The 18,148-nt window shown below is 37.2% G+C and overlaps 1 protein-coding gene across 1 annotated transcript in view; it reads left to right on the plus strand.

The window, feature by feature from the left end:
- The window catches only part of LOC134210103 (zinc finger protein 23-like), a 39,712-nt gene extending 30,907 nt beyond the window's left edge, over positions 1–8,805 (plus strand). The window contains exons 3-5 of the mRNA XM_062686123.1: positions 6,942–7,050; positions 7,113–8,002; positions 8,528–8,805. Coding sequence (XP_062542107.1) covers positions 6,942–7,050; positions 7,113–8,002; positions 8,528–8,783 — 1,255 coding nt within the window. The 3' untranslated portion in view covers positions 8,784–8,805. The remainder of the gene's footprint in view (positions 1–6,941; positions 7,051–7,112; positions 8,003–8,527) is intronic.
- Positions 8,806–18,148: the final 9,343 nt, after the last annotated feature.

Consider the following 18,148-nt stretch of genomic DNA (forward strand, 5'->3'; position numbering starts at 1 on the left):
GCAGGAAAAAATGGAGCAGAACGATATGCGGAGGTTTTATGAGTCTGTCAATGGCGTGCGGAGAAAGACAGCGCCATCTCCCGTCATGTGCAACGACCAACAAGGGAATTTGCTGACAGATAAAACTGAAGTGGCTGCCAGGTGGAAGCAACACTTCGAGACTTTGTTGAATGGAGGAAGTGACGGTGCATCGGTGAACATAATAAATATTAGCGACGATGGACAAGCTGTGGAGTCACCTACACTAGATGAGGTTAAAAAAGCTGTCAAAGAGCTGAAAAACAATAAGGCTGCGGGAAGGACCAGCTCCCGGCTGAACTTCTCAAACATGGCAGTGAGCAGCTTTATGAAGTTCTGGGAAGACGAGGAAATGCCTGCTAGCTGGTTGGACGGCCTCATTTGCCCTCTCTTTAAGAAAGGGCACAGACTGGAGTGCGCCAATTACCGAGGAATAACCCTCCTTAATTCGGCGTACAAAATTATGTCCCGTATTCTGTTCAACAGATTGAGACCGCTTGAAGAGTCCTTCGTCGGCGAATACCAAGCAGGTTTTCGTGAGGGCCGATCAACGACGGATCAAATGTTTACCCTGAGACAAATCCTTGATAAATTCCGGGAGTACAACTGGCAGACACATCATCTGTTTATTGATTTCAAGGCGGCGTACGATTCAGTGAAACGAAATGAATTATGGCAAATTATACTTGAACATGGTTTTCCGGCGAAACTGATACGGCTGATTCGTATAACGTTGGACGGATCGAAATCAAGTGTAAGGATTGCGGATGAAATATCGACGTCATTTGTTACCTTAGATGGATTAAAGCAGGGTGATGCACTCTCGAACCTACTGTTCAATATAGCGCTCGAGGGAGCGATTAGGAGAGCTGGTGTGCAAAGAAGCGGTACCATTATCACAAAATCGCATATGCTCCTGGGATTTGCGGACGACATCGATATTATCGGAATTGATCGCCGTGCCGTGGAAGAGGCTTTTGCGCCTTTTAAGAGGGAGACAGCGAGGATTGGACTCATGATCAATACCAGCAAAACGAAGTACATGGTCGCTGGCAATCAACGTGGGTTCATTAGTGGTGGTGGTAGCGAAATAGTGCTGGATGGTGAAAAATTTGAAGTGGTAGAAGAATTTGTGTATCTTGGAACATTAGTGACGTGCGATAATGATGTTACCCGCGAGGTGAAAAGGCGTATTGCACCTGCAAATAGGGTTTATTACGGACTTCGTAACCAGCTTAAGTCCCGTAGTCTGCAAACGAAAACAAAACTCGTGCTGTATACTACTCTGATTCTTCCGGTGGCTTTATACGGCCATGAGACATGGACGTTAAAGGAGACAGATCGGAGAGCTCTCGGAGTGTTTGAGCGTAAGGTGCTGCGGACAATACTCGGCGGTAAACAGGAGAACGGTATCTGGCGGCGTCGCATGAATCACGAATTGTACCAGGTGTATAAAGGGCTGGATATTATTAAGCTTATACAACACGGCAGACTACGGTGGGCTGGTCACGTTGTTCGTATGCCGGAAGAACGTCAAGCGAAGATAATATTTAGTAGAGAACCCGGAAGAGGCCGCAGGCTTCGTGGAAGGCCGCGTACACGATGGCTTTTTGCAGTTGAAGAGGACCTGAGGGCGCTCAATGTTCAGGTCGACTGGAAGCGATTGGCCCAGGATCGAGTCCAGTGGAGAAGGATACTCCATTCGGCGTAGGTTCATCGAAGCGCTGTAGCCCATCAAGTATCAAGTAAGTATAAGGCTTTATGCACTAATTTTTGAATCCCCCCCCCTCATGTAGCAATAAGTAACGCATGACTAGACTCCCCCTCTTTAATTACGTAACGCTCACTGAGACAAACCCTCCTCCTAATACCCAATTGATATAAAACACACACGGAAACCCATTACTTATTGTTATTTGTTTTTTAATGTTTTATCAGGTTTTATCCTCATTTTAAGCAGCGCATAGTATTAATCCATTTTTTGAGCTAGAACAATAAGCTGTGGTATTTAGTCCTCGCTGTCAACAGCAGTTTCAGAAAAAAAAAAACAAAATTAATGCCACAATATAGATGATTGAAAGACTCGAATTTTGAACTACGTTTAAGGCTAAACTGTATGGAGCGGAAGAAACTTTTCAGCAATTAGTTTTAAAAACCTCGCTGCCCATCCCAGGCTGGAAAAAATAGGGGTTTATTCATACTTCTCAAAAAACTTAAGACTTTAGTCTTTTATGTTTAAGTGCCGAGGGTAAGAGAAAGGACATTTCTATGAAATCCTATTTTAAAATTAACAAATAAAACATTATAAAATTAATTATTGATAAAAAGGCTTAACACATGCCTCTTTAAATACTAATGTTGAAATAATAGACTGAATACTCGAATGTAATTCGTTCCAGAACTGAATGCCTCTTACAAAAAATGCGATGTTCTATGTCGTTTAATTTGAAACTTTCTGCCTCGCTTACTTCTTAGTGGAATAACCTTGGAGAGTAAATATGGAGGATTTTGATTAGTTATAAAACTATGAAGTAGGACAACGGTACTCAGTTTAGCAAATTTATTAAAATTACAGCCAATTAGGAAAAGTTGTAAATGAGTCACACTGGCATATCGAATAAGTTTAAATATAAAACGAACACAACAATGCAACGCTACTTTAAGTCGATTGAGCACGATAGCTGAGGCTTGAGTAATGACAAAATCACAAAACAAAAGTTGTGGATAGATAAGAGTTTTGAAAAGCATAAGCTTGATTTGAGGATTGAGACAATCTGCTTTGATTTTGTGTACATAATAATGCATGTATTTTTCCACATTGTTTCAGTATGAACGAATCCCTTTCCAAATTGCGCTGAATAGTAATTCCTAAGCTCAGCACACTTTAAGAAAATTCTATTTTATTATTATCTAGGGGAACGGTTCGCCACTTCATCTCATAGCTCCTATTTCCATCCCATCAAAAACAAAGCAATGGTAAGGAATTTGGTTTGTTTATTATTTTTGTGATTTTTTTCAGCAGTGAGCACGCATGTTGACAAAAAGAAGCGACGAATTTGGTGCCGTATTTCTTTGTTTAGCGATGAGATGGATATATGTACAGTGAGATGGAGATCGGAACATTTTCCCTAGGAAAATATTGGGTTCATGGTAGAGACGTGTAATTTGTTTCTCGTGTCAATTTTTTCAAAAAAATTAAACGAATTTTGAATAAAAAAAACCCAAGTGCAGTTTGCCAACGCGTTTAAGTGGACACCGTTATGATATATTTTTCAAAATAATGGCCAAATCACCATCAAAATCGATTCCGAGTGCCAATTGCACCGGTAGAATCTTCGCCCTGTATCATCAATTTCAACAACGGCAGACTTCTCATTCCGACGGGCTTCTTTCCGGCAACTGGCAAGGGAAAACGATGTTTCCTTGGGCTCAAGAATCCTATTGTTAATCTTCAATCAAAACGAAACGTATTCCTCGACAAAAATTGGGTTTTTCATCTCCGAGGTCAACAATTGATTTCAAGACATACTGGTGTTGAGGATCTTGACCATCCAGGACAATCAACTGTAATTTGGTGAGAGCATTCTATCGTATATATTGCAGATTTACATATAATCTTTATGACTTTATATAAAACCCAACAGGCACCCAATTGAAGCGATTTGGATAGGAAGAGTGGGATTGCCAACTTCCTGTTGTTAACATTTCGTGGATAAAGGGCGGCTCTTCTCCCCATCTTTTGGGTCAATCTGGGAAACGAGGGGCAGATTATAATATTGTATGCACTAACTTTCTTCTGGAAGGAGATTCTCTATTCATCCCGTGGATTCGCATAAGTGTCTCTGCTTATGGAACCACCCCACCCATTTTTGGCCCTTCATACAGAAGTTTGATGAAATACATACAAAAGTATAATCATGATCAAATCGTTTGTCAGATATGGCCAGTGCTATCGGCAGGTGCCTTGCTATAATAGCTATGGTAGTATCATCATCATCATCATCTAGGAAAATATTGGGTTCGCTTATCATATTTCTGCTTCGTGTTATGTAGATAGTTTGGGTTTTCCGTGCATTTAGAACCAATGAATTATGCTTTGCCCATCTTGATATTTCTAAAAGGCAGTTATTTACCAAGGCTTCAATTTCGCTTTGGTCAAGATGCGTACAATCAAAATAGATTTGCACATCATCGGCGAAAAGATGCACCATACAATAATTTCTTAGTTTACGAGGTAAATCATTTATATAAAGCGAGACTAACAAAGGTCCTAAAACGGATCCTTGCAGAACACCGGAACTAATGGAGAGCATTGAGGAGAAACGATCGCCGCAAAAGACAGTTTGGTAACGATTAGACAAATATGATCGTATTAACTGACACGCTGACACACTGGCACGGTAAAAGCCAAACTCTCGTTCTAGCTTCCAACACAAGGTAACATGGCTAATTGTATCAAATGCCTTAGAAAAGTCTAATACTACTAATACTACTAAACCTTCATGAACTGGTAAACAACATCTTTAGCTAGAAATGGTTTTGTAGATAGAGCTAAATCTCGGGTTTGTAGCTTTACTAGTGATATTCTAGAAGCAAAACAAGGATATGTGGGTAGGCCGATGCATGGCCAAATAACAGTAATACTGTACGGCAGCTAATGCCATTAGATCGGAGCGTTTTGCGGAATCGTCACCACCGATACAAACTCGTCGTGGGTGGCTTACATTTTCCTCTCTTGAGCCTATTCCTATCATGTCCTTCTTCTTCGACGTGTCAATCCCTACCCTTCGTATTACTCCCTCAAAAACGATGTAGAATAGCAGACACAGAAGACAATCGCCTTACCGTAACCCTCTGCGCGTTTCAAATGTCCCTGAAACTCGAACTACGCACATCATTCGATCCATCGTTGCCTTGACCAACCGTATCAGTTTATCTGCAAATCCGTTTTGTGCATTAGTTGCCATAGCTGGTTCCGATTGATTGTATCATATGCGGCTTTGAAGTCGGTGAATAGATGATGTGTGAGCACGCCGTATTCGCGGCATTTCTGCAATATCTGGCGTACGGCGAAAACCTGGTCTGTGGTAGAGCGTTTGCCCATGAATCCCGCCTGGTATTGCCCCACGAACTTTCTTGCAATTCGTGTTAGTCGACGGCATAACATTTAGGAGAGTACCTTGTAGGTATAGTTCAGCAATGTGATTGCACGATAGTTGCAACAATCCAGCTTATCGCCCTTTTTGTAAATGGGACACACGACACTTTCCATCCACTCCTGCGGCAAAACCTCCTTCTCCCACATCTTGGTAATCACTTCTTCGGTTTAACTTCTCATAGAGCTTCCGTGTGTTATTAGCTCAGTACAGCTGCTCCGTCTCTTCTCGGTCTCAATCTTCCTGCTGGCGCTTCTTCATTCGGAAAATTGGTTTTCCGTTTCTTGGTTAGGTGATTTCCATGTGGATGTGGCCTTGTGGATATTTTAGCGTGCGGGGGAAGAAAGTACTTCGGACTACCATTCCGTGGGAGGCTGCAAAGTTTAGCATCTTTGGCCGTATCAATAGTTATGAAGTAATTCGACGTGCACTTATACATTAAGGATACAGGTAACGCTTCAATAGATCTATTAACTGGTCGCAGTGACACACTCGAACAGGAAAAAAACATGTATAGAGAGATCTTTTCTGACATTTTTAATGGACAGTAACACCGTCATCGGCCAGAGGTCATACAGACTGAACACTTAACACCTAGCATGAGATAACGGACTGGACAGGGTGGTTCAAAAAATCGATTTTGCTCCACAGTGCTCATCTTATTCTTTACCATGTGTCCTCTGAAAATTTGAGCTCATTTGGATTAAAACTGATTTAGCGCAAGCCGTTTCAAGTTTGCATGCAAATTAGTATGGGGAAATTTATTTTTTCATTATACTGAATGACGCCTCCTCATCAAGCGCAGGTTTAAAGAAAACCTACATAGCTAAAAGGAATACTCAACAGCTTTCACTCAGTGAAAACCGCATTTCAATTAATCGTTCCAATAATTAGTAATCGAATTTAATCTATACCGTGTTTTTCTGGAGCTAACTGCATAACTCATCAACAGGCAACATTGCTGCTCGTGGCGCAAAAGATAGCACACACAATTCAGGCTACTATGTTGCAGTGCACATTTCAGTGATGCCCCCAAAGAAGTTTAACGATCATGACTAAAGATTCGCAACCTGTCTTAAAATCGATTACTAATTATTGGGACGATTAATTAAAATGCGGTTTTCACTGAGTGAAAGCTGTTGAGTATTCCTTTTAGCTATGTAGGTTTTCTTTTAACCTGCGCTTGATGAGGAGGCGTCATTAACAGTATAATGAAAAAATAAATTTGAAAGCTGTTGGTGAAAGCTGTTGAGTATTCCTTTTAGCTATATAGGTTTTCTTTTAACCTGCGCTTAATGGGGAAACGTCATTAACAGTATAATGAAAAAATAAATTTCTCCATACTAATTTGCATGCAAACTTGAAACGGCTTGTGTTAAATCAGTTTCAATCCAAATGAGCTTAAATTTTCAGATGACACTCAGAACATGGTAAAGAATCAGATAAGCATTGTGAGGCAAAATCGATTTTTTGAACCACCCTACTGGACATATAACACTGAGTGGACCAGTGGAGAAATTTTCTTACCGAGGCAGGAATCGAATCCATACTGCATATCACATGCGTTTAGACAATTGACCTCGCTAACCACACGGCTACAAAGTCCACAAGTCTGCTGCTTTATTCTACTTTCGAGATAAATGATGAAACAGTTTCCTTGAATAACTCCTAGAAAATACCAAACGGTCATAATATATCATTTATTATAAACTGATGTATCATTTTTGTTAAGTAAATATTCGTTTGTCGTTGTTCTTTTCCTTTTAGAATAATCACAATGGAAATCTGTCGGCTGTGCATGGAGGCCAGCAACCTCAATCAATCAATGGCAGACGAAACCATCCAGGTGATGGTAGAAGACTGTATTCAAATCAAAGTGAGACGGCATTTCTGACAAACTGTTATCATATGATTTTACCTACAATCTAATCTTCCTAGCTGGATCCTCCGAACGATCTGCTTCCGCTGGACATCTGCGACGATTGCTACTACCGAGTGAAGGATTTCTCCGAGTTCAAAGAAAACTGCCACACCATCCAGGAAATGTTGCAGCAGGAGATTGAGGAAAATCGACGGGAACAAGACAAAAGTAGTGATTCTGGAGCGCAGAGCATTTTGAGTGATGACATACAATACTCCGACTACATCGAAGACAGCTTAATTTTCAGTGAAATATCGACTGATGTACTGAGCGATTTGCAAAGTAGCTGCGATACCGATATAGATAAACTTGCAAATGAGATTTTTAATGAAGCTAATTACGGCATTATCAATGATAGTAATAATAATCACAATGATGAAATTGGCAATAATAATAACCGTAGTGATAACAGTAATAATAGTGAGATTATAAATAATGAAATTACCAATCAAAGCCTATTCATTGTGGTGAATGGTTATATCGACAATAGTTGTAATATTACTAAAGAACAAGAGAATGACAAGACTGAGGCGGAAACAGGACCCACCGTCAGTAACGATAGCAAGAGGCGTATGGCCAGACGATGCTACAGAGACGAATACTCGTCGGCGCTTCTAACATGTGAAATTTGTGGGAAAATGGTACACAAAACGTTACTACCGGGTCATCTGAACATGCACAATGGCGTGAAACCGTACGTGTGTCCCCGCGAAGGATGCAAATCAGCGTTCCACTGCAAGCACAAGCTAAAACGGCACCTTGGCTACAAGCACACGGATGGGAATTTCCCGTGCAACGAGTGCGACAAGGTGTTCAACTCGAATCTGGCCCTGTACCATCATCAGTTTGCGACGCACCAACTGCGAGATAAGGCATGCAAACACTGCGACAAGAAGTTTCGAAACAAGTAAGTATAAATCGATTTTTTTTGTCATTCTGTACAGTTGTGGGAATGGTAAGTTTTAGATTGAACTTAATCCTAGAATTTAAAAAAAAAAACACATAATTAAAGAAAAAAAAGTTTTAGATTTATCAGATTCTAAATAACCAATGGTATACAAAAACCGCGTAAAACAATTTCACTTGAAAACGTATTTTTCGTGGTTTTCACGTTTCTCCGTAAAAAAAACACGTAAATCCCGAATTCCGCGTAAAAGAACGCTTAAATATTTGGCTTAAATGATCTCATCTGCAAATTGCCCCAAAACACCACTGAAGTTGCATGCGTAAAAAAATGTACATATCGGAATTATATTGATCGTGGTGTAAAGAAACTCATACGTTGGCGTATAGGAACATGGGATTGTGGAAAATTCAAAAAGGGATAATTCAATACCAACATTTGACTCTTGGTAGATACACGTATTTCGAACTCCAATCGTCTTCCCTAGCTTTGGACAGAATTTATCAACGAGCTCTTCATCTCTTTCAGCCACGGTCTCAACAGACACATGCAGATCCACAAGCAGGAGAGGAAATTCAAGTGCTCCCATTGTCCGATGACCTTCGCGAAAAGTTCGCTGTGTGAAGCGCACAGCCGAACGCATACCACGGAACGACCCTACGTGTGTTCGAAATGCAATGCCGACTACAGCTACCGGCGACTGTTGGTCAATCACATTAGACGAAAACATCCTGGCTCAGAAGCTATGTTACAGGCCATTGAATGCATTACTAAAGTGAGTTAGAATAAGAAGAGATGCAATATTAGATAGTAACATAAACTTGTTGCTTGGTGTTCAGTTTTGTATATGATAGATATCACACTCATTTTAACGAAAACACAATTTTGAACATTTTTCATATATTTATTTCACGCAAACACAGTGACGTTACAATTAGATACTAAGTGCTACAGCTCACAAAACTCCAATGATGATTATTCACCTTAGATCCGCATATAGAGCCCAAGCCATGGCTTAATAATATCACAGTCATGCAAATAATTAAAACGGTATGTAGTATAATTACAATATGCAAGCAAATCGGACCTATCTATAATTGTGGCGCGAATGAGATTAACCGGATGATTCAGCAAGTTTTCTTTTCTGATTGTACAACTTGAATCCATCACAAGTGCACCTTGTGTTACTAGAGATGGAAAATTTTGCCGCCAGTTCGCTTGCCATGCCGAATGATGCGGCTAGCAAAGTTGCCCGAATTTAGAGAACTATGAACGGAGTCATCCATAATTTCCAACTATGTACAACGGTTCACGTGCCCGACGGCATTATGAATGGGCGACGGTTGGCATTTCGGATACGGTGTGCCGAGTAGAGAAGGAAACAACAACAAGAACGAGAGAAAGGACAAATATAGAGTAAAGAGAAAGAAATGAATATTGTAGATAGGACACTGTATTTGCGACATACATTTTTACTCGTTTGAGTTCAGTGTGTTTTCTAAAACCGTATATACTATGGACTATGTTTTATCTGCTAGAATATATTCCCCTAGAACAAAAGTTTTAACACGTTTTTTTCACTCAAGTGAGATAGATTCTAATTCATAATAACGTTTCATTATCTTGTCACTCTGATTAAAATCCATATTTCATCACTGCACAGAACCAATTCAGCATCTATTACTTAACAAATTATTTGCCAGGATTTATCTGGGCCATAAAATATAGAACCTTAGCCTCACGGTCATAACCGTTCGTTATTTTACACTAGCGTAACGTAAAGTGAATTAAATCAAAACTAGCATAATACATGAGCAGAGTTTTATCTTTGCAAAAAAAGGAAACTTAACGCTTAAGTACATATAAGGATAAATTATACATACATGATAACATTTTATCGTGCTTAATCACAGATGATCTCTCACCAATCAATATCGATTTCAGTATTCATCAAATGTTCAACAGACAGTAGTATTAAGGCCAAAAAGTTGCTCAAAGCGCTTTACAGCGTTATCAAACGCTGTTCACCTGATAGGAGAGATTTTACAAATTATAGTGGCTTGGTTGTGATTTAACATAATTACCGCGCGGGTTTTTTTACTTTACCATGAATATAAAACTAAAAATCAGACTGATAATATACATTTATATCTATATGGAGACTAACATGCTTCGTTGTTTTCTTAACCGATTTGCACACTTTTCAGATTGGCACGTGACGTTCTAAGCTAGTTGCTCATGAGATGTCGATTAATTTTCCAGGTAAAATGAATTACAGATTCAAAATATATTTTGAAGTTCATTAGATTTTATCATATGATTGTTAGGGGTTGCTCTTTATTTAAATAAACGGATTCAACATTTAACCCTTTCCTTCCCATGGTAGCTGTAGAGCTCCATCCAATTTTGCACCTTCCTATACATTTATCGAATTATTTCAACAACAAAAAGCAGTATCTGGAACTACTTTTTGGTCTCATTAGACTGCAAATATAATCAATTTTGAGTAAAAATAGTGAAACTATTGAAAACAATCAAGTAACTATTGATTTACAATCAGAAACTTTTTTTTTTCTTTTCCCTCTAATGTTAGCTATGCCAAATAACTTTTGTTCTAGCATTTTTTTTCCATAGGCGATTCCTTCCTATTGAAATCTTTGAAAAAAGTCGTGGGAAAGAGAGGGTTAAAAGAACTGAGCCGACTCTACTTTGTTTAGAATGATTCGTGAGGGACCTATTTTATATCAGCATTCTGGTTCAATTCCTGAATTAAAGTTCTTCATTAGAACATTATATTTAAAAACAATTATGTTTCCCCCCAAACGGATTTTTCTGCCCAAAAATAATAATTTGAGGAAGCAACAATAAATTTTTTGGAAAATTTTGAGAATTTTCAAACAAATACATAATTTTTATTAAACATTTGTAACGGTCAAACTGAGAATATTAACAGTAACCTTTTCATTTTAAGCATTTCAACGGAATTTATCATGGAATATATTACTTCCAATCTGTTCCTTCTGGTATTAATTGTGTGATAAATGCCTCTCACGTACCATGAATGTACAGAGAGATTTTGTTTTTAATTACTCTCTGGGTAACCCTGGTAGGTAGGGAGCAGGACCACTTGAGCAGCACCTCCTTTTCCCGTCCTCCTCGGCCACATTCTAACCGAATGTCTTGATATTTTGTACATCACTAGAAATCTACAGGTACCGTGATGTCTTAATTTCGCGCGCCCTAATCTCATTATAAAATCATTTATTTTTTTCAATTTTTAGGTGCAGTCAAAATTGAAAAATCTGGAGGATTGACAAAATATCATTGTTGTTGAATGTTTTCACGAAAAATTTGAAAAACAAATTTGTTTAGTACATCAAATAAAATTATTTCAATTTGATCCCATCGAACCGCCATATTTGTTGTGCATTAGCGACGAAGAACATGACCTAAGTAAACCAATGATTTTACTGTACAAAAGTTGCTACTTTTTTGTAAATATTTGTATCCATTATGCTTTGTTGGATATGTTTATTCGTCATTACGATTGAAAAGTGTAAAATTTTAGGGGAACAGGTGGTAAAATGAACACGTTAAGGACTTCTGAATTCAATCATAAAACGAGGATAATTTGTAGTTTTACCACTTGGTTCAGCAATTTACTCATATTCTTGTTGCACTGAACATTTTTTCACACAACATTGTTTTATATAGTTTTCATCGAAATAAAAACATCGAAATTTGTATGTACAAAAATAGTGATAAAATGAACACTGCCCAGTGGTAAAATGAACATCGCTTCTAAAACCTTTGTAACATTTAATTTTCTTTTTTACTCCATGGCACTGTATATACAACTAATTGAGATTACGAGAGTCTTGAAAAATCTGGTATAACTTTTGAAAAGCTCTTAATTCATCAAAATAATAAAAAGAAGGAAACAAGTTTTAAAAATATCAATTAGTTTTTTAATTAAATTTACATATTCAAAGTTTTTTCTTGGTTAATTGATATGGTTTGTTTTCTTGAACTTCCGCTTCACAATCGCACAACTTTTACCATAAATTTGTATAAGTTTGATCAAGTGTTCATTTTAATGCGTGCCTTGTGATAAATAACTCTTCCTCTGACTATGCAAACCAATAATTTTACTATTTACCCTGCAACATTTTTGTGAAAGTTGTCCTATTTGCCGCTGTGGTTAGAACCGGTTCAAATCAATGTTATGAATTTATTGAGAATTAAAGCTATGGAAAAATGGTAAAATTACATCAGACCTTATTTTTACGGTCTCGTCTGATATTTTAGATAGTTATAGCTATTCGTTCGGTCTTAAACCAAAATTTAGTTCAGGTACTCATTTTATTTCTAGGAAAACGTGTGCATGATTAACATACGCCAAAATAGTGTTTTTAACATAAATATAACCAACTGTTCATTTTACCACCCTTCCCTATTTATGTTTATTTAGACTTTTGCTTTGTAAAAGGAAATTAGGTATATGAAGTAATTATGGTGCCTTTATTTCGTTTATTGTTGTTGAGCAGTTTCATTTGCAACATTCTAATGAAACAGAAGCAATATAATACATAGGACAGTTTTACAAATAGAACCCGAAGAGTTCATTCGAACTTTTATTTAATTTCTAATTAACCACCGACATCGACTAATGTTGACTTGAAAAATCTTATAGATCAGTGCCTGCAATAGCTATCAACCGATTGTAAAGTGATGCTAAAATGTGCGATGTAAAATGATGCTAAATTTAAGATAAAACTACAGCTTTTTCGATAATGTATAATATTGAAGATGTCTTGTATAAAACATATTTGAAGATGTCCTATGTAGAGATAGCGGAATTAAAGACTTTCTTTCATGACGTCTCGAAAATTTTAACTTTTTATATCACCAGCTAAACATTGCTCATACAATGCTTTTCTTGAAAATAGTTTATATTTCAAGAAACGATATTTTAGGAATTATGACTGTGTGAACTGAAATTCATGAAGCAACAATCTAAAAGCCTGGGTCGAAATAGGCACACATCATTTCGACTAAAGAATGGTAACTGACTGTCTGTCGTTATTCATATTTTGAACAATGGATGCATGCTTCTATTGGTTAATTAATTAATATTTCATCAAATCAATAACGATATTCAATTCCAAACATGAGCGAAGTTAGAATACTTTTGAAATTAGAACTATCCTATTTTCACGCGAAATAAGGAGCATACAAGTCTTAGATTCATACCGCAATTTTTTTTAAATAGCAGCCAAATTTCAAGTAACATTTTTTTTGAGAACCTAGAATCCTTCTACTACGTGATGCAGTAGCAAATGTTTCCAAATGCCCACTACATGTTTTTAATGAACGTTTAACTTGTGATCTTTAGCGCGAAATTAGGATACTTCACGGTACTAGCCAACTAAAAATCAAGTGATAACCCCCTACCCCCGATCCCCCAGTGCCTGAAACGTAAGCTCCCTAACTATCCGGATTATGTTTACGCGCGTATACCACAAAATATGATCATTTATTGTGATTCATTCAAACTATATTTGATCATTTGAGCACGTTTTTCGACGATGTATTTTGATGATGAAGTTTGATAAAATATTTCACGGTTCAGAAAAGTGTTCAGTACCGGACATCATTACACCATATTCAAATATGACTCAGTTCTTGTTTACATGAGTGAAGACATCTTTTAGAATAATATTTTTCACTTGAAATGAATGGCTATTTGTTCACATGCAAAATCTTACTGTCCAGACTTAGAGGGCTACCGGATACAGATATTGATTTTACACCAAAGATACACTATAGGGTATATACCTAGTGGCACATTTTATCACCATAAAACATTTTCTGATCAGTGAATCATATTCATATGACACGATAACACCTTCGATCTCGTCCAAAACAAACAAACAAACAAACTGTTAAAAATTATTTTGCTTAATTTTTTCTTCTTTTGCACCAATTGTCGCATTAGTGATCCCATTATGACCAATCCCATAAGAAACAATGGGATTTGCCATAATAGGCACTAAAATTAAGAATAGTGCCACAACTGGTACAGGCGTGCCTATTAAAATGATGGATTAAACAATTTTAAGCACTATTACGAATTTAAATGCGGTTTTCAAATTTGCTCTAAGGAACAGGGAGGGAAACCTTTCGTTTGACATATCAACACCATCCACATGCTTTTTATTTATACAGTATCGACCCGATTTTGTCACTCCCCGATTTTGTTTACCCTCGATTTTATCACGTTTTCTACCCGATTTTGTCACCCAAAAAAATTTGAAAATTTAAGTCATTCTTTGTATTTTTGTGAATAATACCGCAAACAAAAATGATTTTAATGAAATAACTTGCACCGCCTGTGGTTTATTATGAATAATTTCTGAGCACTTATTAATATTCTTTCAAGCTATTTCGACAAGAAACTATGGGTTCCGATCATGTATTTTCCATTCCCAAGGAAAACTGATTTATAAACAAATTAAAAAATTGAAAAAAAAAATTTTCCGGTTTTGTCACATTTCCTATTTTACCATTTCGGCACCAACATTTCAAAAGGGCGAAACTGCTTTTGTAAACAAGATCTTAGCACGTCGCTATTGGGTTAATTTGTGCTCACCCACGCAATAGGATTCGCTGCTTCCATCAGTGGTGTTGGATTACGTGGGTGGGCTCAAATTAACCAACCGTAGTTGGTAGTAGTTTCTGCTTTCATGGAAATATTCGAGAATCTAACTCTGATTAGAAAAATAGCGCTGTTCTCTGAAATATCGGAGTATGCAAGGCAAATGATTCTTGTTATATTGTGTTCAGGTTCTGATAAAGGCTTGTTGCAAAGGTGTGTTTGTCAGTAACAAATTGTGTGTTGACGACGAAGGGTATATTGTTGGGCGTTGCTCGAATCAGTGACGGGAAATGTGATTTCGAATGTCGGAAGACTAATTTACTAATAACTTTTTCTAGAGTACATTTCAATTATGTTTTACATGTAAACATGTAGCCCTCAAATGACCCGAGAACATTTTCTAACAGGTAATTTCGCTTAACATGATATTGGTGACCAGAGAGCCGAATTAGTGTCAAATGACATTAATGTCATGACATTCCGCGATATTTTTTTAAAAGTTTTTTAATCTCGCTCTCATGGCTCACACTTTGTATTTAGAACAATGATATTTTTGATCAAGTTTTTGTACTCTTTAAATACTTCATGTCAATAAAAAAATCCGAACTGTGAATGATTTTTGGAAAAAGTTATTAGAAAATTGGTAATAGCATTGCCATGACATTTTTTTGACATTTCCCATCACTGGCTCGAATATTGATTCCCTGGCGATAACACGATGCAAAGCCTACCCAGCGAAATGAGGCCGCTGCATACCGAGGAAGATCACGCTTCTTTCGATCGAAGCAACGTGCAGTACAGACAGAAGCACAATCCATCGAGCACTAAATAATTTTAAGTATCGCGACATAAGAAAAAAGAACACACACAATGTGGTTTTTTTACATACTTGGTTACTAATGCAGAGTGTTGACTCAAATCTGAAAATTAAATTCCCAGACTTTCCACGACTTTCCATTTTTCGGAAAATTCCAGGAATGAAAATGTGATATAGAAAAAACACTGTTGTAAAATTAAGACATATTTTAGTTTATGGTTGTAATCGATAGTGCATCGGTCAAAAATACATGAAACGGTGTTATATAAATTCTGATAATAGCCAAAGTTCAGAAAAAAATCTTTTTAACGTATACGCCATTAACGATTGACGTCAGTGACGTCATTTGAATTTTCTTTTTATATGAACTTCTAATCGGAAAGAATAAGAATATTTGTCCTGAAAATCGAAAAAAAAAAACAAATTATATAAGAATTCTGTCCGCAAAGATCTTTCCAACTACTGATTATTTTTAGAATTGAATTTATTTCCACCCCAAGTACAACTGTTGCATATTGATATGAATTTCATATAAGTATTGGGCGGTCATGCTTACAGTGGCAGTATAGGTAGAATGCGCATCGATTTCTTAACACTAAAACTATTGCCCAATTTGTCATTTAATCTATTTGTCCTAACAATGATTCGGAACGTGGATGGCGACTCTGATTAGAAGAATTTATTCTAAAATTGTCTGAGGATATTGAACAGGAGGTCCTTCAAAAGTAATTACATAGAAGATTGTATTAGGAATCCAATCGATGACAGATCCGCTGCAGCTTCCAATAAAGATAGAATTCAATTTTTACTATAAATTTTCAATATTGGATTTTGGGATTTTTTTTTTCCTGACCTCAATCAAAATTCCCTCACATTCCAGGCCCAAATTTAAGTTCCCTGACTTTCCTGATTTGTACAGGTAGTCAAAACCCTGTAATAATTAGAGGTGTGCGCCACTGCCGCCGACATTTTTGAGGCGGCGCGTCGCCGTTTAAAATCTGTCCTCAGATTTTTTTCGGGAAAACTAAGAAGTACCAGTGGAATTTTCGTATAATTTCTCGATTGATATATTCCGTCTAAAGAAAAGATGAGCCAACCTAGGGCTGCAATTCTTTATAATAAAGACAACAAAATCCCGTTTCAACTTTAGATAATTTTTCATGCAAATACCAATAATTTTTCGTTTAAATCAAATTTTTGAACGAGGAAGGGCCGTTTGGCTGAATATGTCATTTGACCGAACTAACACATCTTGCTTAAATGGACATTCGGCCGAAAATGACGTCCAGCTGAACAGCTCTTTCGCTCGAAAATGCCGTTTGGCTAAAACGGTCGTTTTGCAAGAAAGCCATATTGACCAGAGAAATGTCTTTTGGCAGAAATGGAGATACGGCCGAAGGTATCGTTTGACAGAACTGGTTACTTCGATGCAAAAGTCGATTGGCCGAATTGGTAATTTGACCGAAAATACCGTTAGACCAAAATGCTCGTTTGGGATAAAGGAATTTTAATTAAAAATATCAATGGATATATACAGCCGAAGGTATCGTTGACCAGAACTAGTTACTTCGATACAAGAATCGATTAGCCAATTAATTGACCGAAAATACCATTAGACTAAAATGCTCGTTTGGGATAAAGGAATTTTTGGTCAAAAATGTCATTTGCCATTTTGGCATTTGGGTCGATGTTCTTGGCCATATGACCGGTTCGTCAAATGACGTTTTCGGACTAACGGATTTTCCGACAAAGACATGTTAGAGCAAACGACTTTTCGGCCAAATTATCAGTCCAGGGGAGAAGGAAACTCCATTTTGCGTAGTTTCATCGAAGAGCTGTAGCCCATCAAGTATCAAGTATCTCCGCGGAAATTCCAAATAGATTCCCTTAGAAATTCCAAACATTTTCATTTCGAAATTCCAAAGAGTTTCCCGTGGAAATTTCATATAACTCTCCGTGGAAACTTCAAAATATTTCCCGTGGAAAATCCGAAAAGAAATTCCAAATAAATGTTTTGGGAATCTTTAGAATTTCCTGGACAAGCTTATTAGAATTTTCCGGCTTACCGAATCACGCCACCGTCGGCTAAAATGGCTTTTGGCGTGACGACCTCTAGTAATGGTAAATTCAACTATTTTGTCTACACAAGATAAGCCAGCCACGGCTCACGGGTTGAAAATCTCGAAAATTAAAACAAAGAAATACAACTAAAAGATATATACCGAAACGACATTAGTCTACTTGTGTTGGTCGTAATCGCCGAAAATTGGTTGAGCTTCATTAATGCTCACGGTGTCTCTATGGAAAATATTTTGAAACAAAAAATATCTCTGGAACATCTACCACGCGGAAATATATAATCTCATCTTTCATGTCATGGGTAAACGAAAATGTTCTATCGCGGGTTCTAGAACAATTTTTATTTCTTAGGTATTTTTATTGCAAGCTCCATCAACATCTCGAACGATTAACCAATTTGGCATGGAAAAATGACTCCCGAAAAAACATTTTATAATGGACTTAATACGTGAACGAAGAAAATATATACTTTTGTGTAGTAGATGCTCACTGATTTGTTTTATAATAACCTGCTTTGAACAAAGCCACCGTGTGCTATATAAACATAGTTGAATTTCAATTAATCGACATCTCAAATAAGCTCCTATATATCAAT

This window comes from Armigeres subalbatus, chromosome 2 (genome assembly GCF_024139115.2).
Source record: "Armigeres subalbatus isolate Guangzhou_Male chromosome 2, GZ_Asu_2, whole genome shotgun sequence".
Classification (NCBI taxonomy): domain Eukaryota; kingdom Metazoa; phylum Arthropoda; class Insecta; order Diptera; family Culicidae; genus Armigeres; species Armigeres subalbatus.